The 25,369-nt window shown below is 43.6% G+C and overlaps 1 protein-coding gene, 1 non-coding gene and 1 pseudogene across 6 annotated transcripts in view; 2 read left to right on the top strand and 1 right to left on the bottom strand.

Moving 5' to 3' along the window:
* The first annotated feature begins 1,016 nt into the window (after nucleotides 1-1,016).
* AFF4 (ALF transcription elongation factor 4) overlaps nucleotides 1,017-25,369 on the top strand; it is a 90,734-nt gene continuing 66,381 nt past the window's right edge. For 2 of the 5 annotated variants that reach the window (XM_074381554.1, XM_074381560.1), the window contains exons 1-2: nucleotides 1,017-1,401; nucleotides 9,359-9,463. In XM_074381554.1, coding sequence (XP_074237655.1) covers nucleotides 9,426-9,463 — 38 coding nt within the window. In that variant the 5' untranslated portion in view covers nucleotides 1,017-1,401; nucleotides 9,359-9,425. Of the gene's footprint in view, nucleotides 1,402-9,358; nucleotides 9,464-25,369 lie in introns of those variants that run through there. The other 3 variants (XM_074381558.1, XM_003920592.4, XM_074381559.1) reach the window with 3 other exon arrangements.
* Nucleotides 10,558-24,606, top strand: LOC120365312 (uncharacterized; annotated as a pseudogene).
* On the bottom strand, nucleotides 22,011-22,117 carry LOC120365622 (U6 spliceosomal RNA). The gene has a single exon (XR_005580514.1). It is a non-coding gene; the product is annotated as a U6 spliceosomal RNA (small nuclear RNA).

Consider the following 25,369-nt stretch of genomic DNA (forward strand, 5'->3'; position numbering starts at 1 on the left):
ATCGCTTGAACCCCGGAGGCGGAGGTTGCGGTGAGCGGAGATCACGCCACTGCACTCCAGCCTGGGCAACAGCGAGATCTGTCTCAAAAATAAAATAAATAGGCCGGGCGCGGTGGCTCACGCCTGTAATCCCAGCACTTTGGGAGGCCGAGGCGGGTGGATCACGAGGTCAAGAGATCGAGACCATCCTGGTCAACATGGTGAAACCCCGTCTCTACTAAAAATACAAAAAATTAGCTGGACATGGTGGCGCGTGCCTGTAATCCCAGCTACTCAGGAGGCTGAGGCAGGAGAATTGCCTGAACCCAGGAGGCGGAGGTTGCGGTGAGCCGAGATCGCGCCATTGCACTCCAGCCTGGGTAACAAGAGAGAAACTCCGTCTCAAAAATAAATAAATAAATAAAATTAAAAAAAAATAAAATAAATAAAAGGAAAAGAAAAGCATTGGTGGTAGAAGATGTTCCGGTGACGAAGAAAGAGGACCGGTTTGGCTTGTTAAGTTTACTAGAATTACCGAACAGCCTCCTGCGTCCTTTGCCTCTCTGCTGGAACTGTTGAGGATTCTAGGGTTCGACACCTGGAAGCAGGTCTAGGGGGCTCCGGGTTGGGCCGGATCCCCACCGGGGGCGAGGGGCGCAAGGCTTGGGCCCCGCACCTGAGCCCCAGAACATGCAGATCCGGCTCGGCCCAGCCCGGCCCCGCCCTTCCGAACCTCCCTAGCGGGCTGAGCGCAGGAGGGCGTGTGCGCCCGGATGTGCAGGCCTGGTCCTGCCCTGGTAGCCCTGCCCGACGCGGCCGCAGTGCCCAGAGGCTCAGGCCTAGACCGCTCGGGCCGGTCCTCCGCCTGGCCCGGGTCATCGAACCCCCACAGCCGGGCACGTCACCACCTCGGGCGTCGCCTCCCGGCCCAGCGGGCCCACAGATCCCGTTCCCCACCCTCCCAGCCGGGAGGGGGCGCGGAGGCGTCACGTGACGCCCCGCACTCGCCGGGTTCTGGTCACATGGGCGGCGCGGCCGCTGCGTCAGTCACAGTCCTGGCTGCGGGAGTCGAGCCGCCGTCGCCGCCGCCAGCGGACGGGGCGGGGATCCTGGTGCCAGGTCCTCGTCAACCCGCCCTCGCCGCCTCAGTCAGTCGTCCCAGCCGGGGCCCGACCGTCATGGAGCGGTGCGGGGCCTACGCCTGTTCCGTGTGAGGCGCGTCGCTCGCCGCCGCCGCCGCCGCCGCCACCTTGGCTTTTCTAGGCCTCTGGAACCCCCGCCGCCTCCCGGAGCCCCTCGCCCTTGGCAGCCTGTCGCCGCCCCCTGGGCGGGCTCGGATGCGCGTCCGGTGAAGGTGCAGGCCCGGCGCCGCCACTGCCGCGGCCAGGAGATGGTTCGGGCCTAGCGGAGCCGGGACTGGAGGTGAGAGGGCCGGCGGACTGACTGAGGGCCGTGCCGGGCCGCGGGGGCTGTGGCCCGCGCCGGGTGGGGGAGGGGGCGCCAGCTCCTCAGGGAGCCCCGGGGAGACCCTCCGCGCTGGGGCTGCGCGATCGGGCTTCACCCCTCCCCTGATCTTCGCGTCTCACCCCACCACCTTCCCGCAAAAATAAGAAAATTAAAAAAGCGAACCGAGTCCTAACAGTTCTCAGAAATCCATCTTTCCAGTGTTTCTCCTTTCCTCTTTCTTAATCCATTCCTTTCCTCAGACATTTCATCGGCTGATTTCTTACTTTTTCCTATCCTCCTCAATTTCACATTATTTCTAATTAAAGAGAAAATAGGCCCAGATTCTGGCTAACATTACCCAACTAGTTCTCGCTTTCCTTCTCGCGATCCTGCGCACCTCTCCCACCCCCCACCCCCGCACAAAAAAAAAAAAAAAAAAAGGAAAAATTTCCGCCTTCGACTTGTGAGGGGGGTTGACTAAAAATGGGAACGTGAGGTTATAATACTCAAACAGTCCCCCCGACAACTTCTCAATCGGCCTGTTACCTGGTTATCCCAGTAGCTTGTGCGTGGATATTGATGTTGAGGCCTTTCCTCCAGCTGCCTGTGCCTGGGGTTAATCTCGTAATTGACGTCAGTGCTTTGTTCCTTCTACTTTGCTGTTCCTTCCACTCTTTGAGGATGGATCATGCAGTACAGGAGTTTTGGGAGTAACCTTATTGCCTTTTCGTATACAAACAACGTTATTTACGGGAAGTGGAAGTACAAATCTGAAATGTTTGTGTATGGAGTTCAAGGCGAAGAGTCCGATTTAGGGTTCTCGCAGTTTGGTCACTTGTAATTCAGAATGATCGGTTTCCTCCCTGCTGGCCATATGGAAATTTCAAAGTAAGGCCAGTCTCTTTTCCATTGACCAGTGTTTTTCTTGATGGAATCTAAGCTATAGGTGACTGTGAATAGACTGTAAATGTGACATAAAATGTGTGCTGTTTTTAGGGCTTGTGTCAATATCGCAAAGCTTCGTTTCTGTATTGATTCTGCACTTTATAAAGTGCTTTTTAAAACTTAACTGGCCTTTAACGTATCAATTGAAATATGTATGAGAACTTTCTTAATTTGGGGTTTGATAAAGAGCCTTTGTGGTCTGTGAGTCTGCCTAGAATCATCTTTGGTCATATGTGCATAAAGAAGTGTTGGCAAGTGGCCACTTGGTTTTCGACAAAGCTGGCTTCTTTAAATTTCTCAGGTTCGTGTTCCTTATTCATCACTGCATCTTTCAGCCCCTAAACATGGAAAAATTCCCAATAAATTATTTTAAGTTATCTTTCAGAGTTAACTTACTAAAAATCTGGAACCAGTCAAATTTTTCTTTTTTTAATATCAGCAAGTTCATTCAATTTGTGGTGGTTTGCACGCTGATGACTTTGGTTGTTGTTAGCTCTGTACAAACAGCAGGCAAATTTTACTTTAAATAAAATTTTGCTTCAAGTGGGGACAAGGTAGGGTGTCTGAAAAAAGAGCTTAGCTGTGTTCATTGGAACATGTTCTACAATTTGGGAGTGTAAGGTGAAACTGTAATTAAGAATTCTTAAAGATAGACTTTTTTTGTTCTGAGTTACTTGCTACTTGTCAGATTCTCACATTCAGGTTTATACATTCTTTTCTGTGTACCCTTGAGTTATTGTACCTTTTTCTAACAATATATTCTGCCGCTGGGCCTAGTGGTTCATGTTTGTAATCCTAGCTTTGAAAGGCCAGGGTGGGTGGATCACCTGAGGTCAGTCTGGCCAACATGGTGAAACCCCATCTCTACTAAAAATACAAAAATTAGCCCCGCATGATGGTACACACCTGTAGTCCCACCTACTCCAGAGGCTGAGGCATGAGCATCAAATTAGCTAGGAATGGTGGCGTGCACCTCTAGTACTAGCTACTCTAGAGGCTGAGGCATGAGAATTGCTTGAACCGGGAGGCAAGGGTTGCCGTGAACCTCGATCACACTACTGCACTCCAGCCTGGGTAATGCCTCAGAGCAATCAAATGGAAGCCCACTATATTTTCTGCATCGTAATTTTCTTTTTTCCCCCATCTCTTGCAGATATTGAGGGATGCATAATTTTCTTATAGATCTGTTATAGGGTCTTTGAGCAAGTATCATATTTATTCCTCTCTTTATCTTTCTCAGTATTTTACTCAATTATTAGATTGAATTTGAATGTGAGAATATTTTGAAGTTGAAATTGTTCCATCAGGTTATCTAAGGTTTCACGAAAAGATAATGTGAAGAAAGCTGTGTGAGCGAAGAATCAGTACTTGAAAGGGAAAAATACAGCTTCAGAAGATGAGACAAAAGATGAAGCTTTCTAAAAGTTTTGTATTTTGCCTTTTTTGAGAAGGTAAGGTAAATGTCATAGTTTTATATGTAACTGAGAGGAACAAACAAAACAGGTATTTCTTCTTTCATGTCCATCTACTGGTTTAGAATGGAGTTGAAAATCGTGAGGACTTTGTGGTATTTTTAATAAAATTAAAGAGGTGTTCTTAAGTATTGAGGGTACACCTGGACAGTGACCCAGAAGTACAACATGTACTATAAAAAATTGATGACTTAGATTTTTTTTTACTTTAGCTTTATTCTACAGATATCTCACTCTAAAGACTTTTCTTTTTTTTTTTTTTTTTTTTTTTTTTTTTGAGACGGAGTTTCGCTCTTGCTGCCCAGGCTGGAGTGCAATGGCGCGATCTCGGCTCACCGCAACCTCCGCCTCCTGGGTTCAGGCAATTCTCCTGCCTCAGCCTCCCGAGTAGCTGGGATTACAGGCACGCGCCACCATGCCCAGCTAATTTTTTGTATTTTTAGTAGAGACGGGGTTTCACCATGTTGACCAGGATGGTCTCGATCTCTTGATCTCGTGATCCACCCGCCTCGGCCTCCCAAAGTGCTGGGATTACAGGCTTGAGCCACTGCGCCCGGCCCTAAAGACTTTTCTATATGATATAAAGGTTCCCAGCTGTCCTCATCCTTATATTTTACCCATTCCCTTATTCATTTCCTCTGATAAGTTGGAACAATTGTATTTGATTTCTGGGAGGGTGTTAGCTAGTCTCAGTTATTGTGAAATAAGGTGTAACTAGTGACTAAGGACTGCATAGAGCTAACCTGACCTGTTACCTTGCTTTTTTCTTTGGTTTAAGAAAAGCACTCCTACTTGTTGTTAACTTCCTGTATATACCCCTCTTGGTTATTTGAAGTGATACTCTAGTACATGGAAGAGGGCAGTAATACATGTTTCAGTTACTGAGTTTCGGCCCATCATCTGCATTCCTATTTGTCTTGAGGTTCATTTTCACTGGCATCATATCGTGAAAATTTTAATGATACTGGGGCACAGAAAATCTTAGAACCACCAAATTCAATTCCAGAGTATTCTAAAACATTTAAATAACAGAACTACCTATTCTATTTTTGAAGAAAAAATACCTTATTTAACTACCTGCTTTATCAGCTATTCTTTATTAAAAAATCTGTAACCTGAGGAATGTTCTTACAGAAGGCATTTTATGTAACTTTATCTCTCTTGGAGTACTTAATGAACTGTGTTGGTGGCTTTTAGGCAGGGAAACATAGCTTATTAGTCGGTACTGTTTTAAACTAATTACTTCAATAATCATTTCCTAGGACAGGTAAAAGAACTTCATTTTTTTCCCAAGGTTGTTGGGTAGGGGAAATCAGGGACTGACATGAGTAGATTGCACTGAAAAGCCAGTATGGTTTGATTATCCAGAGATTATAATGATCTGTTTTGGGGACTGGGCTCCCTGGGGTTGCTTTGGGCCTAATAGCTCTCCCAGGATTTTGTCAGTTTGGAGTTGCCTAGTGGGTTACGACTTTTCCTTTTCATGTAATGATTAGGGAAGGGACAGTTTTATGGAGAGGTGAGTACCAGCCAATGCTCTACAGAGACACACCTTCTTACCTTTTTGCAGTTGCTGATTGGAATATTATTTCTCCTATCTTGTTTCTTACCTGTTAAAATTTCACCAGTTTTAAAGGCCTAATTCACATTTCATTGCCTTCTTAAAGTTTTCCTTGATTCCTCACCCTACTCAAATTGTGATCGGCTTCCTTTCAATCTCTGCGTCACTTTGTAGCCCTCCCTCCGCCGCCTTTTTTTTTTTTTTTTTTTTTTGTCATCCAGGCTGGAGTGCAGTGGTGTGATCTTGGCTCATTGCAACCTCTGCTTCCCAGGCTCAAGCGATTCTCGTGCCTCCGCCTCCCAGGTAGCTGGGACTACAGGTGCGCACCACCACGCCCTGCTTATTTTTTTTGTATTTTTTGTAGAAATGGGGTTTTGCCCTGTTGCCCAAGCTGGTGTACCTCTTTTAATTATTTGTTACGCAGCTACTACGGGACTGTAGCCTGCTGAGTAGCATCATGAAAAATGTAGTAGGGAAGGTACTAGTAAAAGAAGGACTGTAAGTGTTTCAATATCTCATTATATATTTCTAAAAGATAAGGATTAAAACAGTAATCACAATATTATACACTAAAAAAATTTAATGCTAATTCCAGCTGGGCACCATGGCTCACACCTGTAATCCCAGCACTTTGGGAAACCAAGGCAGGTGGATCACAAGGTCAGGAGTTCAAGACCAGCCTGGCCAATGTGGTAAAACCCCATCCTACTAAAAATACAAAAGTTAGCTGGGCATGGTGGCAGGTGCCTGTAGTTCCAGCTACTCTGGAAGCTGAGGTAGGAGAACTGCTTGAACCTGGGAGGTGGAGGTTGTAGCCTGGGCGACAGAGCAAGAGTCTGCCTCAAAAAAAAGCCCGGGTGCGGTGGCTCACACCTGTAATCCCAGCACTTTGGGAGGCTAAAGCAGGTGGATCACAAGGTCAGGAGTTTGAGACCAGCCTGACCAACATGGTGAAACCCCATCTCTACTAAAAATACAAAAATTAGCTGGGTGTGGTGGCACGCAACTGTAACCCCAGCTACTCAGGAGGCTGAAGCAGGAGAATCGCTTGACCCCAGGAGGCAGAGGTTGCCATGAGCTGAGATTGTACCACTGCACTCCAGCCTGGGCAACAGAGCAAGACTCTATCTCAAAAAAAAAAAAAAAAAAAAAAAAAAAAAATTAACGCTAATTTCTTAATATCATCAGTATCCAGTTAAGTGTTCGCATTTCGCTGATTGTAGTTTTTATATTGTTTTTACAATTTGTGTGAATTAGAATCCAAATATGGTCTGTATATGTTACATTGGGTTTAGCAGCATCTCAACCTCTTTTTTTTTTTTTTTTATCTGTAAGTTTTTCTCCATCTTTTTATTGTGGTTATTCCCATAGAATTGCTTTGTTGAAGAAGCCAAGTCTTTGCCCTATGATGCTTCTCAGAATCTAGATTGTGTTGATAAGATCCCAGTGGTTTCATGTCATATGTTCTTTTATCCCTTGTATTTTCTGTAAATTTTATTTATTTTATTTTACTTTATTTTTAAATTTATATTGTTTGGACTGAGTCCTGCTGTGTCACCCAGGCTGGAGTGTAGTGGCATGATCTCAATTCACTGCAATCTCTGCTTTCAGGTTTGAGACCAGTCTGACCAAGTTTCAAGCAATCCTCCTGTCTCAGCCTCCTAAGTAGCTGAGATTACATGCACCTGCCACCATGCCCAGTCAATATTTATATTTTTAGTAGAGACGGTTTTGCCATGTTGACTAGGCTTGTCTTGAACTCCTGACCTCCGGTGATCTGCCCGCCTCAGCCTCCCAAAGTGCTGGGATTATAGGCCTGACCCACTGCACCTGGCCTTTCTGTAAGTTTTGATAGTTAACATCTAGAAATCTGATTTGGTTTAGCATTGAATTAAATAAAATTTTAAATTAATTAATTACAATAATAATATTTTTTTGAGACGGGATTGCACTCTGTTGCCCAGGCTGGAGTGCATGAGGCAGTCATGGCCCACTGCAGTCTTGATCTGCTGAGTGCAAGCAATCCTTTTGCTTTAGCCTCCCAAGTAGCTGGGACTACAAGCATGAGCCACCATGCCTGGCTAAATTTTTTGGTTTTGCAAAGATGAGGTCTCACTGCGTTGCCTAGGCTGGTCACAAATTCCTGGCCTCAAGTAGTGCTCCCACTTCAGCCTTTCAGTGTGCTGAGTTTCCAGGCATGAGTTACTACACCTGGCCATTTTAAGTTTTTAAATGGTGGTGGTGGGAGGGAATCAATTTTTTTTAGCAAGCAACTATTTTAGGAAACTTAGATTTCTTTCTTTCTTTTTTTTTTTTTCTGAGACAGAGTCTCTGTTGTCCAGATTGGAGTGCAGTGGCTCAATCTTGGCTCACAGCAGCCTCCACCTACCAGATTCGACTGATTCTGCCTGCATTACCCTCCCGAGCAGCTGGGATTACTGGCATGTGCCACCATGCCTGGCTAATTTTTTTAGTTTTAGTAGAGATGGGGTTTTGCCATATTGGCCAGGCTGGTCTTGAACTCCTGACCTCCGATAATCTGCCCGACTTGGCCTCCAAAGGTGCTGGGATTACAGGCATGAGCCACCGCGCCTGGCCAGGAAAGTCAGATTTCAATGTCCATAATGTTTACTGGGGCCAGGCAATGTTCATGTTTACTGGGGCCAGGCATGGTGGCTCACGCTTGTAATCCTAGCATTTTGGGAGGCCGAGGTGGATAGATAACCTGAGGTCAGGAGTTCAAGACCAGCCTGGACATCATGGTGAAACCCCATCTTTTAAAAAAATAAATAAAGTTTTATTGGAACACGGGTAGTGCACCTGTTTGTTTATGTATTGTCTGTGGCTGCTTTTGCTGCTGCAATGGCAGAATTTAGTAATTGTGACTATATGGCCTGCCAAACCTGAAATATTTACTGTGAAAAACATTTATTGAGTCCCACCTTAGCAGATCAAATAGGTCTTAGTGGATACGTGGTTTTGAGGATTACCTTAGGGTTGAGCCATTAGTTACAAGGTCCCTATTTACTGTGGTGGCTATTAGGGTTTTTTGTTTGTAGAATATGTATATGTGTATACTATATATATGTATTGTATTAGATATATTGCATATATATTACATATATCATGTGCATTATATATACTATGATGTTTAGTATATATTATAGTATGTATTATATATTACATATAGTGTCTGTGTGTGTGTGTGTGTGTGTGTGTGTGTGTGTGTGTGTGTATTTTTTTTTTTTTTTGAGACAGAGTCTTGCTCTGTCACCCAGGCTGGAGTGCAATGGCACAATCTCTGCTTACTGCAACCTTGACCTCCCAGGTTCAGATTATTCTCCTGCCTCAGCCTCCCAAATAGCTGGGACTACAGGCGTGTGCCAGCATGCCCAGCTAATTTTTATATTTTTAGTAGAGATGGGTTCCACCATGTTGGCCAGGATGGTCTTGATCTCTTGACCTAGTGATCCTACCACCTTGGCCTCTCAAAGTGCTGGGATTACGGGCGTGAGCCACTGCGCCTGGCCCATATAGTATATATATATTATATGTTTTTTATATATATATATATGTATGTAGTATGTATAATATATATAATATACTCTGCTGTGTATTATATATACTATATATGTAATACATGTTGCATATATGTGTTATATATTGTATAGTTTTATATTATATGTACAGTAGAATGTAGTATACTGTGCAAGTTAGCATTACCTCCTAAATTCCACTTCCTATCAGATCAGATTCTCATAGTGATATGGACAGGAGGCAGGGAAATAATAGCTAGAAGAGGGCGGGGTCCCTGGTCAGAGCCCCTCAAGCCTGGACCCACGGCCCTAAATAAGAACTTCACATCCCTGTTTTCCTACCTGAGTTTTGCCTTTTCCATGACGACCCTGGCCTGCCACGTTCCACCCCCTCACCCCGCCCTGCTCTATACCCATAGAAACCCAAGTTCCACTAGCAGAGGAGCAGAGTGGTATGGCACAGGAGGAGAGAAGAGAAGCATCTGTATGTCAAGAGGAGAAGAGACAGCTGGACACCAGAGACTGTGAGTTGGAGAGGATTTCAGCCAGGGGCAGCTGAGCTCTAGGGGAGGGTTGTGTTCCCATTCCATTCCTTTTCCAGCTCCCCATCCTGCTGAGAGCCACTTCCACCACCCAGTAAAATTTCTGCATTCGCTATCCTTCAAGTTCTTGTGACCTGATTCTTCCTGGTTGCTGGACAAGAACCTGGGTACCAAGAGAGCAGGGTGTAAAAGGATATAATCCTGACCTTCTGCTGAGCTGGTTTAATGCTTAGCCATCTGTGGACAGCAAATGATAAAAGAGCATTTTTTGTAACACACACCCTCTGGGGCTCCAGATGTCGTCGGCAACCACCCCTAGATGCTGCCGTGGGGGCTGGTTCATTCCTCCCCTCACCCAAAGGCTCCTGTACCCCCTCCCCCTCCTGCTAGGAGTTGGAGCATGGTTGCTGAGCAAACAAGCCACTCTGTCACAAGTCACATGATGGGGTCAAGAGAACTCTCCTGTCTCAGTAGGAGCTCAAACGCTGTGCATGTGAGGGATCTAAGTTGCATACTCCTGAGACTCTAACTAATGCCTGATGATCTGACGTGGAATGGTTTTATTTCAAAATCATCTCCCTGCAGCCCCTGTCCATCCATGGAAAAATTTTGTCTTCTGTAAAACTGGTCCCTGGTGCCAAAAAGGTTGGGGACTGCCTGTCTACATGATTTTCCTGAAGCTGGAATATGCACCACATATTCAGGAAGCCCACAAAAAGGCCCTTGTAACTGGAATGGACTGGTAGAAAGTATGAGATGAATCTGATGAGAGAGACAAGGGTCAGATCAAGTGGAATGTTTTAAGCCCTGTTGAGTTTAAAGTTTATCTTCAGGTAAATGGAAAGCTTATTTAAAAATTTTAAGCAGGAGTCAGGCAGTTTGATCTGATTTGTGTCTTAAAAAGATTACTTTGGCTGCTGTTATAGCATATAGATTAAAGAGAGACCAAGGGAAATAAAATTCCAATTAGAAAGGCTGTAGTATTTATTCAAGCCAAAGATAAAATGTGATATGTTTCGAATGGTGGCAATAGAAACAGAAGTGAGCAGGGAGAGTCAAAATTTATTTTAGAGGTTATGGTGATGGATTGGATTTGGAGGGAGGTTGAAGGAAGAATTCAGAAGTGGTTGGATGGATGTACTACCATTAGGATGAGGATCACTGGAGAAGTGGTTGGTGGTAAGGGAGAGTAGATCAGAAACTTAATTTTAGATGTATTAAGATTGAGCTTTTTGGGACTGGACATGGTGACTCATTACAAAGTTCTTGTAATCCCAGCACTTTGGGAAGCTGAGGTGGTAGGATTACTTGAGACCAGGAGTTTGAGACTGGCCTGGGCAACACAGTGAGATCTTTAGATTTCTTAGCCAAAGGACATTGTCAAACAGGTCCCTGGATGTGTGGGTTTGTATTTTAGAAAAGAAAGTGTCATGTGGAGCATATGTGGGCATTCTGGTTGTAGGCATAGAGTTGTTTTTTGAGACAGAGTCTCACTCCGTCACTCAAGCGAGAGTGCATGGCATGATCTAGGCTCACTGCAACCTCTGCCTCCCAGGTTCAAGTGATTCTCAAGCCTCAGCCTCTTGAGTAGGTGGAATTACAGGCACGCACCACCATGCCCAGCTAAGTTTTTGTATTTTTAGCAGAGACGGGGTTTTACCATGTTGACCAGGCTGGTCTTGAATTCCTGACCTCAAGTGATATGCCTGCCTTGTCCTCCCAAAGTGTTGGGATTATAGGCGTGAGCCACCACCCCTGACTGCATAGAGATATTTTAAGTTTTGAGAATGTAAGGAGAGGATATACAATGAGAATAAGACCCATGGCTGAGCACAGATGAATGCCAACTTTGAAGAAGTCTGCTAGTAGGATGGGAAGAGCCAGAGGAGCTGGGGAAACTGGGAAGGCTAAGTGTTACAGAAGCCAAAGAATGTATCAAGGAGAAATAAGTGGCTGAATCTGTTGAATGGTAGGTCAAGTAAAATGAAAAAGTATCTGTTGGATTTAGCAACATGAAAGTTGCTAATGATCTTGGCAAATAAAGACTGTGGAAATTGGAAACAATGTTGGGAAATTGGAAACAATAGAATGTTGAATAGTGATTGGATACAACATTTTGGAAAGTATTAATTGGCTGTATCTACTAAAGTTGAAAATCCTTGTCCTCTGCAGCCCATTAGTTCCACTTCTAGCTTTCTATTCTGGAAAAATTCTCACTCATTGGTAAAAAGAGTTAAGCATAAAAATGATCATTTAGTGTTGTTTGTAATGGCTGAGAAAGGGGAAACTACCTAAATATATGTCATCTGGAGAGTGGATAAGTAAACTGTGGATACATAGTGAAAATAAATGAACTACAGCAATGGCTTAACTTCATAATGCTGAGAATTAAACCAAGTTGTTAGAGTTTTAATAACATTGAAGAAATATGGAAAACAATTCAGTTTCTTGTTTAGAGATACGTACATATGTATTGAAAATATAAAGAAATTTCTGGCTGGGAGCAGTGGCTCAAGCCTATAACCCCAGCAGTTTGGGAGGCCGAGGCAGGTGGAACATGAGGTCAGGAATTCAAGACCAGCCTGGCTTACATAATGAAACCCTGTCTCTACTAATATATATATATATATGTGTGTGTGTGTGTGTGTGTGTGTGTGTGTGTTAGCCAGGCATGGTGATGGGTGCCTGTAGTCCCAGCTACTTGGGAAGCTGAAGCAGGAGAATGACTTGAACCTGGGAGATGGAGGTTGCAGTGAGCTGAAATCAGGCCACTGCACTCCAGCCTGGGTGACATAGTGAGACTCTGTCTAAAAAAAAAAAAAAAAAAAAAAAAAATTCCTGGCTGGGTATGGTGCCTCGTGCCTATAATCCCAGCACTTTGGGAGGCCAAGGCGAGTAGATCTTCTGAAGTCAGGAGTTTTAGACCAGCCTGGCCAACATGGTGAAAACCCCATCACTATTAAAAATACAAAAATTAGCTGAGCATCGTGATGGGCACCTGTAATCCCAGCTACTCAGGAAGGCAGGAGAATTGCTTGAACCTGGGATGCAGAAGTTGCAATGAGCTGAAATCATGCCACTGCATTCCAGCTTGGGGAACCAAGTGAGACTGTCTCAAAGGAAAAAAAAAGAAAAAAGAAAAGAAAAATTCCTGAGAATGGTTGAAACCAAAATCAGAATAGTGGCTACTGCTTGTAGTGGGAGGGAGTACCTGGAGATGTGATCCAGGAGAAGTGCACAGCAGCCTTCAACTATGTTGTTAATGCTTTATTTCCTAAGGTGTTTGTTTGATGGGTAGCACAACTGTTCACTGTATTGATCCTTACACCTTTTGGGGTAACATTTTATAAAATGATTCGTTGCTCAGGAAGTGAAGAACCACTAAGAGTCCTTTTTAGAAGCTTGGCTGGAGAGAGATGTAGGGCCAATGAAGACCTTTTTATTTTATTTTATTTTATTATTTATTTATTTATTTATTTTGAGATGGAGTCTCGCTCTTGTTACCCAGGCTGGAGTGCAATGGCGCGATCTCGGCTCACCGCAACCTCCGCCTCCTGGGTTCAGGCAATTCTCCTGCTTCAGCCTCCTGAGTAGCTGGGATTACAGGGACGCGCCACCATGCCCAGCTAATTTTTTTGTATTTTTAGTAGAGACGGGGTTTCATCATGTTGACCAGGTTGGTCCCGATCTCTTGACCTCGTGATCCACCCGCCTCGGCCTCCCAAAGTGCTGAGATTACAGGCGTGAGCCACTGTGCCCGGCCCCTTTTTATTTTTTTGAGACAGAATCTCACTCTGTTGCCCAGGCTGGAGTTCAGTGGTGTGATCATGGCTCACTGCAACCTCTGCCTCCTGGTTCAAGTGATTCTTTTGCCTCAGCCTCCCAAGTAGCTGGGATTACAGGTGCCCACCACCACACCTGGCTAATTTTTGTGTTTTTAGTAGAGACAGGGTTTCACCATGTTGGCCAGGCTAATCTCGAACTCCTGACCACCTGCCTTGGCCTCCCAAAGTACTGGGATTACACCAGCCTTTTTTTTTTTTTTTTTAAAGAAGAATATATTTGAATGCTAATGGAAAGGATTTGAAGGATTCATTAGAGATGGAGAAGTTGAAGTTGTTGGAGAGAAAGCAGTAACTTAAAGGTCTAGAAGATAGCACAATTAGGATAATTGTTCTTTGATAGGAAGATAGAGGTTTTTTCCTTTGTCACTGGGAGGGAAGAGAATAGATGTAGATGCTGATAGTTTGAAAGTTGATGGTTGATTGATAAAAATATTTTTCTTTCATTTTTTAAATTTCTATCTTATTTTATTTTATTTTTGAGACCAAGTCCTACACTGTCACCTGGACTGGAGTGCAGTGGTGCAATCTCAGTTCACTGCAGTCTCTACCGCCCAGGTTCAAATGATTCTCCTGCCTCAGCCTCCTGAGTAGCTGGGATTACAGGCACCCGCCACCAAGCCTAGCTAATTTTTTTTTGTATTTTTAGTAGAGACGGGGTTTCACTTTGTTGGCCAGACTGACCAGGTGTGGTGGCTCATGCCTCTAGTCCCAGCCACTCTGAAGGCTATGGCAGGAGGATTGCTTGAGCCAAGGAATTTAAAATAAGCCTGGGCAACATGGCAAGACCCCATCTCAAAAAAAAAAAAAGACAAACAATGGCAGAAATAAGACATTTATCCTGAAAATACCGTTTGTAGTTTTGTTGGCACAGATCTTCCTTCTGAGCATACTTTCTTACTGACAGCCCCACTGGAGTCTTGTTTGTCTTGTAGCAGTTTTCAGACCCTTCACTGATTCCCATGTTTTGATAAGGTAAGAACCATCTTCAAATCTATAAATTCCAAAGATAGATTAATACATTTCTCGAAGAGACCATCTTCTGTCTCAGAAGAGTCCATAAACATTGTGTGGAATCAGCACAGTTTAGGTTAAGTAGGCGCATAATTCATCAAAGTGTAAATAAGGTGAAGGAAAAAATACTGCATCGTAAAAAAATATATTTGAATGTGCTATGAACATTTAAGGTAGCTGATGGCCCAAATAGGCGAAGTCAAAGAAGTTGGCCTGTGTTTGGAGGTGATTTTGCATCGAAAAGGGAATTCACTTTCTTGTCTTTGATGACTGAATAACACTGTAGAACATGTCTTCTTCCTCAAGGCCAGTGATGCTTCAGATACCAGGTGGTTTCATCTTTCAAGCATGGTCCATAGAGAGGATTACATTAGGCCAGAATTGCAATCAGCCAAAAGAGAGCAGCAAACTGAACAGGTCACCATCATGATGATGATAACTCCCCAGTTAGGCCCTTTAGGGATGAACCAGGGCACAAAGAAGCCAACAAAGCCCCAGAACATGCTCATCTCTGTGAGGCCACATATGCCATGGTTACTGCTCAAGCTGTCTCTCTCTGATTTTTAATATTCTGTTTTTTAATCTTTGTCTATTAAGACAAGGTTATTTGTGATTGGAAATTAGGATTGCAGAGAGTCATAGAACATCATGAAATACTTTATGAGGAATGGGAGAGAACATTCATCAGAGAAAGATAGTACAATTTCACTTTGGGAGGCCGAGGCAGGCGGATCACGAGGTTAGGAGATTGAGACTATCCTGGTCAACATGGTGAGACCTTGTCTTTACTAAAATACAAAAAATTAGCTGGGCATGGTGGTGTGCACCTGCTTAGTCCTAGCTACTTGGGAGGCTGAGGCAGGGGAATCACTTGAACCCAGGAGGTGGAGGTTGCAGTAAGCCGAGATTGTGCCCCTACACTCCAGCCTGGCAACAGAGCAAGATTCTGTCTCAAAGAAAAAAAAAAAAGGAAGATAGTACAATTTCTGGGAAAATTTGAGGGTCCAGTTGAGAGTGATTTATGAAATAAATGAGAAATTCAGATAATACATAAAGATGTGGTGAAGAAAGCAAAAATGTTTGAAATTGTTGTCTTTGCTTTCATGTTTTTCACCACATTATTTTAAACCTGAAGGCTGTAGAAGTCTCATGACCAACTTTGGGGAAAAGGTCCTTCTGTGCTAAATATTGTCTGGGGACCTGATGTTTTGTTAGTATTGGCTTTGATCTCTAAGTGTACAACCTTTGTTTCCTTGACTCGTAGGAAGTGACCTCTTTAGACTCCCTCATGGGTAGAGAAGTTCTACCAAATGCAGTCAAGAGAGATTTATGTACTCCTGAGGCTTTGTGCTTTAACATAGTGCATTGTGGTAAAGTTAACAGTTTAATAGCAGTTGTAATATACTGGCTTTGAAAATGATCTCTTAGCTTAAATCTCATTTTGACTTGTGGAGTTTAAATCACTCAATAATCTTAGAGTTGAATGGCTCTGTGTTTCAGTAGAATAGTTATTCGAATACAGTAAGTGAGAAAAAAAATGTTGTAACAAATTCTGACCTCCAATTAAGTGGGGAAAGGCAGAGTACACATTTTATACTAAACTGTTTTTATTTATTTATTTATTTATTTATTTATTTATGAGACAGAGTCTTACTCTGTTGCACAGGCTGGAGTGCAGCGACAATCTCAGCTCACTGCAACATTTGCCTCCCAGATTCAAGTGATTCTCTTGGTTCAGCCTCCTGAATAGCTGGGACTACAGGTGCATGTCACCACACCCCGCTGGTTTTTGTGTTTTTACTAGAAATGGGGTTTTACCACGTTGGCCAGGTTGGTCAGGAACTCCTGACGTCAAGTGATACACTGCCTCAGCCTCCTGAAGTGCTAGGATTACAAGAGTGAGCCACGACACCCATCTGTTTTTAAATTTTTTAAATTAAAATTGTAAAAAGTCATAAAATGTTTTATGTATGTATGTATGTATGTATGTATGTATTTATTTGAGTCAGAGTCTTGCTCTGTTGCCACGTAGTGCAATGGTGCCATCTTGGCTCACTACAACCTCTGCCTCCCGGGTTCAAGCAATTCTCATGCCTCAGCCTCCTGAGTAGCTGAGACTACAGGAGCACACCACCATGCCTGACCCAAAATGTTTTATAACTAATGTATGTGTTTATAAAAAATTATAAAATGATTTTAATTCCTAGAAATATACATTAAAAATTTTATTTTTACTGTGTACTAATTTTTTTTTTTTTTTTTTTTTTTTTTTGAGACGGAGTTTCACTCTTGTTACCCAGGATGGAGTGCAATGGCGCGATCTCGGCTCACCGCAACCTCCGCCTCCTGGGTTCAGGCAATTCTCCTGCCTCAGCCTCCTGAGTAGCTGGGATTACAGGCACGCGCCACCATGCCCAGCTAATTTTTTTTGTATTTTTAGTAGAGACGGGGTTTCACCATGTTGACCAGGTTGGTCTCGATCTCTCGACATTGTGATCCACTCGCCTCGGCCTCCCAAAGTGCTGGGATTACAGGCTTGAGCCACCGCGCCCGGCATTAATTTTTTTATTGTGGCAAAATATATATAACGAAATTTACTATTTTAATAATTTTACATATACAATTCAGTGGCATTAAGTACATTAACAATGTCGAACAATCATCAACACTGTCCATTTCCAGAGCTTTTTCATCTCAAAGAGAACCTCACCACCTCTGTTCTCTTTTCTGTCTATGAATTTGCCTATTCCAGATGCCTCATAGTAAGTAGAATTATACAGTATGTGTCCTTTTGTGTCTGTCTTATTTCACATAGCATAATCAAGGTTCATCTGTGTTATAGCATGTGTCAGAATTTCATTCATTATGGCTAAATAGTATTCCATTGCATATATAGACCACATTTTGCTTACCCATGTTGATGGATAGCCATCTGTTAATGGACACTTCGGTTGTTTCCACATTTTGGCTACTGTGAACGATGCAGCTGTGAACATTGATGTACATAGATTTGTTTGAGTGTCTGCTTTCAGTTCTTTTGGGTATATTCCTAGGAGTAAAATTGCTGGATCGTATGGTAATTATTTGTTAAAGTTTCTGAGGAACTGCCAGTCCATAGCAGCTACACCATTGCACATTCCCACCAGCAGTGCACAAAGGTTCCAATTTCTCTACACCCTCACCAACATGTGATATTTTGTGTTTTTGTTTTTATAATAGCCATCCTACTGGGTGTGGAATGATGTCTTATTGTGGGTTTTTTCTCTCATTAAACTTTACTTGTTCTTTTTTTTATTTTTTTGAGATGGAGTTTTGCTTTTGTCCATGCTGGAGTACAATGGTGCGACCTTGACTCACTGCAGCCTCCACCTTCCTGGGTTCAAGCAATTCTCCTGCCTCAGTCTCCTGAACAGCTGGGATTACATGTGCCCACCACCATGCCCAGCTGATTTTTTGTATTTTTAGTAGAGATCGGGTTTTACCATGTTGACCAGGCTAGTCTCAAACTCCCAACCACCTCTGCCTCCCAGAGTGCTAGGACTACAGGCATGAGCCACTGCACCCAGCTTTTGTTTTTGGTTTTTGGTTTTGAGACAGAATTTTGCTCTTGTTGCCCAGGCTGGAGTACAGTGGCGCAATCTTGGCTCACTGCAATCTCTTCTGGTTCAAGTGATTCTCCTGCCTCAGCCTCCCAAGTAGCTGGGATTACAGGCATGCGCCACCATGCCCAGCTAATTTTATATTTTTAGTAAAGTCAAAGTTTCTCCGTGTTGTCCCAGCTGGTCTTGAACTCCCAACCTCAGGTGATCGCATGCCTTGGCCTACCAAAGTGCTGGGATTACAGGTGTGCCCAGACTGTTTGTTTATTTTTAAAACTAGTCAGTCAAGTGTGGTAGTGAGAAGGGGGCAAAGAGTAGAACAAGGAGTTCAATCTGTAACTTCACTGTGAACAATCAGTTGACATAACTGACTACCTTTAAACCAGCCTCTCATTAAACATTCTTTCATGGGTCTCAAAATTCTGAGACAGTTTCTTGGTCAAATTGCTTCCATTAAACAGTGCTGATTTTAAAAACTAGTAATTTAAAATTGCCACGTGAAAAAAACTCAAAATGATTCACACAACAGTCATCTTTTCCTTCTGAAGGTTTTACCATGCACTATTATCATTAACCAGTCTCTTACTGTTAAACTTAAATGGCCAGTCAAAACAAAAACTTCCGAGATTGTTCTTCTACCACTGATAGAGACTGTGGTGGCAGGTATTAGGGATGATATTTATTTAGTCTTCTGAGCTTTCTGGGCAGACTTGATGATATTGCCAGGTCCAGGAGCCTTCTTGTCCACTGCTTTTTTTGTTTGTTTGTTTTTTAATTTTAAATTTTTTTTTTTTGAGACACAGTTTCATTCTTGTTGCCCAGGCTATAGTGCAATGGTACGGTCACAGCTCACTGCAACCTCTGCCGCCCATGTTCATGTGATTCTCCTACCTCAGCCTCTCTGGTGGCTGGGATTACAGGCGCCTGCCACCACACCTGGCTAATTTTTGTATTTTTAGTAGAGACGGTGTTTCACCATGCTGGCCAGGCTGGTTTTGAACTCCTGACCTCAGGCAATCTGCCTGCCTTGGCCTCCCAAAGTGCTGGAATTCAGGTATGAACCACTGGGCCTGGCCAATTTTACAATTTTGAGGAGGAGTCTCACTCTGTCACCCAGGCTGGAGTGCAGTGGTGTGATCTTGGCTCATTTGAACCTCCACCTCCCAGGCTCAAGCATTCCCCTCACCTCAGTTTCCCTAGTAGCTGGGACCACGGGCACCTGCTACCACACCCAGCTAATTTTTTGTATTTTTGATAGAGATAGGGTTTCACCATGTTGCCCAGGTTGGTCTCAAACTCCTAAGCTCACGTGGTACTCCTGCCACAGCTTCCCAAAGTGCTGGGATTGCAGGCCTGAACCTGTTTTGATGATACCCACAGCAACTATCTTATATTATGAGCAGCAAAAAAAACCCATAGGAGGGTAGTCAGAAGCTCTCAACATACATTGGCTTGCTGGGAACCATATCAAAGATGGCAGCATTACCAGATTTCAAGAATTTATTTCAAGCCATCTTTTAGCTTACCAGCATGTCAGTGGGTCTTTTTCTTCAATTCAGCAAACTTGTAGGCAGTATGAGCCATATGGCAATTCATTACAGGAGCATAGCCAGCACTGATTTGGCCTGGATAGTTGAGGATAATCACCTGAGCAGTGAAGCCAGCTGCTTCCATTTTTGGGTCATTTTTCCTGTCACCAGCAACATTGCCATGATGAACATCTTTGACAGATATGTTCTTGACATTGAAGCCCCCATTGTCCCCAGGTAAAGCTTCACTCAAAGCTTCATAGTATTTTGCAACAATTTGGCTTTACTTGTAACTGTTGACTGGAGCCAAGGTGACCACTATGCTGACACCAGTCTCTAGTTGGCCCACAGAGGCAGTACCAATACCACCAATTTTTTAGATACTTTGGAGAGGCAGACACAAGGGCTTGTCACTTAGACAAGTTGGTGGTAGGATGCAATCCAGAGCTTCAAGCAGGGTGTTTCCACTGGCATTGCCATCTTCACAGGTGACTTTCCATCCCCTGAACAAGGCATGTTAGCAATTGGCCCTGGAGTGTTGTCATCATTCCAGCTAGAAATTGGCACAAATGCTACTGTATTGGGGTTGTTGCCAACTTTCTTATTGTAAATGCTGACTTCCTTAACCACTTTCTTGTAACTCTTCTGTCTGTAGGGTGGCTCAGTGGAATCCATTTTGTTAACTCCAACAATTAGCTGTTTCACACCCAGTGTGTAAGTCAGAAGGAGATACCAGCTTAGATTCATTACTGGCCACAGTCAGGGCAGCACAGTCAGCCTGAGATGTGCCTATAATCATGTTTTTTAAAAAGTCTCTGTCTTGGGGCATCAACTAGTCACATAATGCTTTCTGATCTCAAGTTTCCACAGGGAGCTATCAGCAGTGCCACTACGCTCACACTCAGCTTTCAGTTTATCTAAGACCCAGGCATACTTGAAGGACTCCTTTCCCACCTCAGTAGCCTCGTTAGTTGATGGATATTTTATCAATCCCACCATATTTATAGATCAGGTGGTCAGTAGTGGTGGACTTGCCTGAGTGTATGCGTTCAGTGACAGTGATATTGGTAAGGGCCTTCCTTTCCCATTTTGGCTTTTAGGGTTGGTTTTTTCAACTGACCTGTGTTCTTGGTGGCAAACCTGATGCAAAAAAGATCGTGGTGATTTCATTTATTTTTATTGATTTATTTATTTTTGAGTTGGAGTTTCACTCTTGTTACCCAGGCTGGAGTGCAATGGCGCGATCTCGGCTCACCGCAACCTCCACCTCCTGGGTTCATGCAATTCTCCTGCCTCAGCCTCCCGAGTAGCTGAGGCTACAGGCACTCACCACCATGCCCAGCTAATTTATATGTATATATATATTTTTTAGTACAGATGGGGTTTCACCACGTTGATCAGGATGGTCTCGATCTCTTGACATAGTGATCCACCTGCCTTGGCCTCCCAAAGTGCTGGGATTTTAGGCGTGAGCCACCGCGCCCGGCCTCATTTATTTTTACTTTTTTGAAACGGAGTTTTGCTCTTGTCACCCAGGCTGGAGTGCAATAGTGTGATCTCAGTTAACTGCAACCTCCGCCTCCCAGGTTCAAGCGATTCTCTTGCCTTAGCCTCTTGAGTAGCTGGGATTACAGGTGCTTGCCACCACACCCAGCTAATTTTTTATATTTTTTGAGATGGGGTTTCACCATGTTGGCCAGGCTGGTCTTGAACTCTTGACCTTGTGATGCACCCACCTTAGCCTCCCAAAGCTCTGGGATTACAGGCGTGAGCCACCGTGCCCAGCCAAGTGTGTGGCTTTTAACTTTGTTCTTTTGCAAGGTTGTTTTGGCTTTTCTGGATCTTTTGAATTTAAGGATCAGCTTGTGAATTTCTGCGAATAAGTTAGCTGAGTTTTTTCTTTTTATCTTTTTAAGAAACGGGGCCACTCTGTCATTCAGGCTGGAGTGCAATGGTGAGAACGTGGCTCACTGCAGCCTCAGCTTCCTGGGGTGAAACAATCCTTCTACCACAGCTTCCCAAGTAGCTGGGACTATAGGTGCGCACTAGTATGGATGGCTAATTTTTTTTTTTTTTTTAGACAGGGTCTTACTCTGTCACTCAGGTTGGAGTACAGTGGTACCATCATGTCTCACTGCAGCCTCCACCTTCCAGGCTCGGGTGATTGTCTCACCTCAGCTACTCGAGTAGCTGGGACTACAGGCATGCACCACCACACCCAGCTAATTTTTGTATTCTTTTTAGAGACTGGGTTTCACTATATTGCCCAGGGTTGTCTCGAACTTCTAGACTCGAGCAATCCTCCTGCCTCAGCCTCCCAAAGCTAGGATTACAGGCATGAGCCACCATGCCTGGCTTGAAATTGCTTTCTTAATTTCATTTTTGGTTTGATTATTGCTACCATACAGAAATACATCTGATTTTCTGTGTATTAGTGTTGTATCCTGCAACCTTGCTGAACTCATTTGTTCACTCTAATAGATTTTAAGTGGATTCTTTAGGATTTTCTATATACAGGGTCATCATTTTACTTCTTCTTCTTTTTTTTAATATGGAACGCTTCACAAATTTGCATGTCATCCTTACGCAGGGGCCATACTAATCTTCTCTGTATCGTTCCAATTTTAGTATTTATGCTACCGAAGCGAGCACTCATCATTTTACTTCTTTCTTTTTAGTTTGATGGCTTTTGTTTCTTTCTTGCCTAATTGCCCTGGCTAGAAGAAGTCACAGGTATTGAAGTGGTGAAAGCAGACATCCTTGTCCTGATCTTAGGGGGAAAGCATTCAGTGTCTCACCATTAAGTATAGTATAAGCTGTGGCTTTTTTTGTTTTTGTTTTTGAGAGGGAGTCTAGCTCTGTCACCCAGGCTGGAGTGCAATGGTGTGATCCCAGCTTACCACAACCTCTGCCTTCTGGGTTCAAGCGGTTCTCCTGCCTCAGCCTCCTGAGTAGCTGGGATTATAGGCACGTGCCACCACGCCTGGCTAATTTTTGTATTTTTAGTAGAAATGGGTTTCACCATGTTGGTCAGGCTGGTCTCAAACTCCTGACCTTGTGATTGCCCGCGGGCCTTTGAAAGTTCAAGATTACAGGTGTGAGCCACCCCGCCCAGTTTGTGGGTTTTTTTGTAGATGCCCTGCATTAGTTTTGGGAAATTCTTTTTTATTCCTAGTTTGTGGAGTGTTTTTATCAAGAAAGAGTGTTAAAATTTGTCACATTTTTTTTTTCTGCATCTGTTGAGACAATCGTATGCTTTTTTTCCCTTTACTGTATTGATGTGGTATATTACATTAATTGATTGTGGTATACTATGTTAGCTGGTCTTTGGTATTAAAGCAACCCATGTTGCTGAGATAAATCTCACTTGATCATGGTGTATAATCTTTTGAATATATTGCTGTATTCAGTTTGCTAGTATTTTGTTGAGGATTTTTGTAATTATAAGGTTTTATTGATCTATAGTTTTCTTGTAATGTCTTTGTCTGGTTTTGATAAATATTGGCCTCATAGAATGAATTGGAGTGTTTCTTCCTCCTCTTTTCAGGAGTGTTTGTGAAGGATCAGCAGTAATTCTTATTTTTATTTTTATTTTTTGAGATGGAGCCTTACTCTCTCACCCAGGGTGGAATGCAATGGCATGATCTTGGCTCACGGATCAGCAGTAATTCTTATTTTTATTTTTATTTTTTGAGATGGAGCCTTACTCTCTCACCCAGGGCGGAGTGCAATGGCATGATCTTGGCTCACTGCAACCTCCACCTACTGTGTTCAAGTGATTTCTCCTGCCTCAGCCCCCCGAGTAGCTGGGATTACAGGCATGTGCCACCATGCCCCGCTAATATTTTAATTTTTAGTAGAGACGGGGTTTCACTATGTTGGCCAGGCTGATCTTGAACTCCTGACCTCAAGTGACCTACTTGCCTCGGCCTCCCAAAGTGCTGGGATTTTAGGCATGAGCCACTGTGCCCAGCCTTAATTTTTGTGTTTTTAGTAAAGATGGAGTTATGCCATGTTGCCCAGGCTGGTCTTGAACTCCTGACCTCAAGTGATCTACCTGTCTTCCCCAAAGTGCTGAGATTACAGGCATGAGCCACCGTGCCTGGCCTAAAACTGTTACAATTATTATTTTTTGAGACTGAGTCTTGCTCTCTGTTGCCCACGCTGGAGTGCAGTGGCACAATCTTGGTTCACCACAGCCTCCTCTTCCCAGGTTCAAGAGCACATGAACGAACGTTAACTTACTCAGCCTCCCAAGGTGCCTGCCACCACACCCGGCTAATTTTTGTATTTTTAGTAGAAACAGGGTTTCGCCATGTTGGACAGGCTGGGTCTCAAACTCCCAGCCTCAGGCAATCTGCCCACCTTAGCCTCCCAAAGTGCTGGGATTACAGGCGTGAACCACCACCCCTGGCCAAAACTGTTAATTTTTTAAGGTAAATTGTTTTAAGTGCCTGTGAAGTACTTGTGTTCAGTCGATACATTAATTATAAACAAATATATACATATTTTTAGGTTTTTGTTTACGGTTCCTGGCTCCCAGCTTCTATAACCCTTGTAATTTTCTAAATGATAGAGCAGTAAGAATATCTTTTGTTAAAATGTTTGGCCTTTTGGCCTTTGTGTCTGAAACAAGTGTGAACAGTTCTGGAAGGATAATGGTGAAAGGCACTGTTTTGTTATTTTTAACAAGCCCCTTTCAACCACACCTGAGCTTACCTTAATGAGGTGATTTTTGGGAAGTCCCCTGGTAACCACATGGTAGAGGAATGGTTGCCAGGGGAACCAACCTAATGCTCATAGGTTTGGAATTCATAGCCCTACCCCCCACCTCTGGGGGGAGGGCTTGAAGGTTGAATTGATCACCAGTGGCCAGTGATTTAATCAGTCATGCCTATGTAATGAAGCCTCCTTAAAAAGTCAAAAGGGCCAGCACGGTGGCTCAGGCCTGTAATCCCAGCAGTTTGGGAGGCTGAGGCGGGCGGATCACCTGAGGTCAGGAGTTTGGGACCAACATGGGGAAACCCTGTCTCTAACTGAAAATACAAAATTAGCTGGATATGGTGGCACATGCCTGTAATCCCAGCTACTCAGGAGGCTGAGGCAGGAGAATTGCTTGAACCCAGGAGGAAGAGGTTGCAATGAGCTGAGATCACACCATTGCACTCTAGCCTGGGTAAGGAGTGGGGGTGGGGGGAGGGGGGAAATAAAGGGGGGCACCGTGGCTTACGCCTGTGATCCCAGCACTTTGGGAGGTCAAGGTGGGCAGATCACAAGAAAGTTACTTGCCTGTCCTACAAAGACTGCTGTAATTGGCATTGAGAATAATAAAGCTCTGGGTTTTTTTGTTTGTTTGTTTGTTTTTTCTGGAAAAAAAAAGTATAGTATTGGGGGAGGCTTGGTTGCTGTTATACCTGTAATCCCAGCACTTTGGAATGCCAAGGCGGGAGGATTGCTTGAGGTCAGGAGTTCTAGACCAGCCTGGCCAGCATGATAAAATCCTGTGTTTACTACAAATACACAACTTAGCCAGCTGTACTGGCTTGCATCTGTAATCCCAGCTACTCAGAAGGCTGAGGCAGGAGAATCGCTTGAACTCGGAAGATGTAGGTTGCAGTTAACTTGGAGATTGCGCCACCACACCTCCAGCCTGGATGATAGAGCAAGTCTCTGTTTCAATAAAAAAAACACAAGAATATAATACTGGTTTTGTTACTAATTCTGATTTTATAACTATAGTATTTGATTAACTTTAATTTTCTGATTTGATTTATGAATTTTAAGGCTAGAAATACTCCATACATATAACTTGATTGTTTCCTTCTGGGCTCTAGTGGGACTTTTTTTTTTTTTTTTTTAAAACAAAACCAGGTCCAATAATTTAATGTCTCCAGGGAAGAGCAT

This window comes from Saimiri boliviensis, chromosome 1, assembly GCF_048565385.1.
Source record: "Saimiri boliviensis isolate mSaiBol1 chromosome 1, mSaiBol1.pri, whole genome shotgun sequence".
NCBI classification, from domain to species: domain Eukaryota; kingdom Metazoa; phylum Chordata; class Mammalia; order Primates; family Cebidae; genus Saimiri; species Saimiri boliviensis.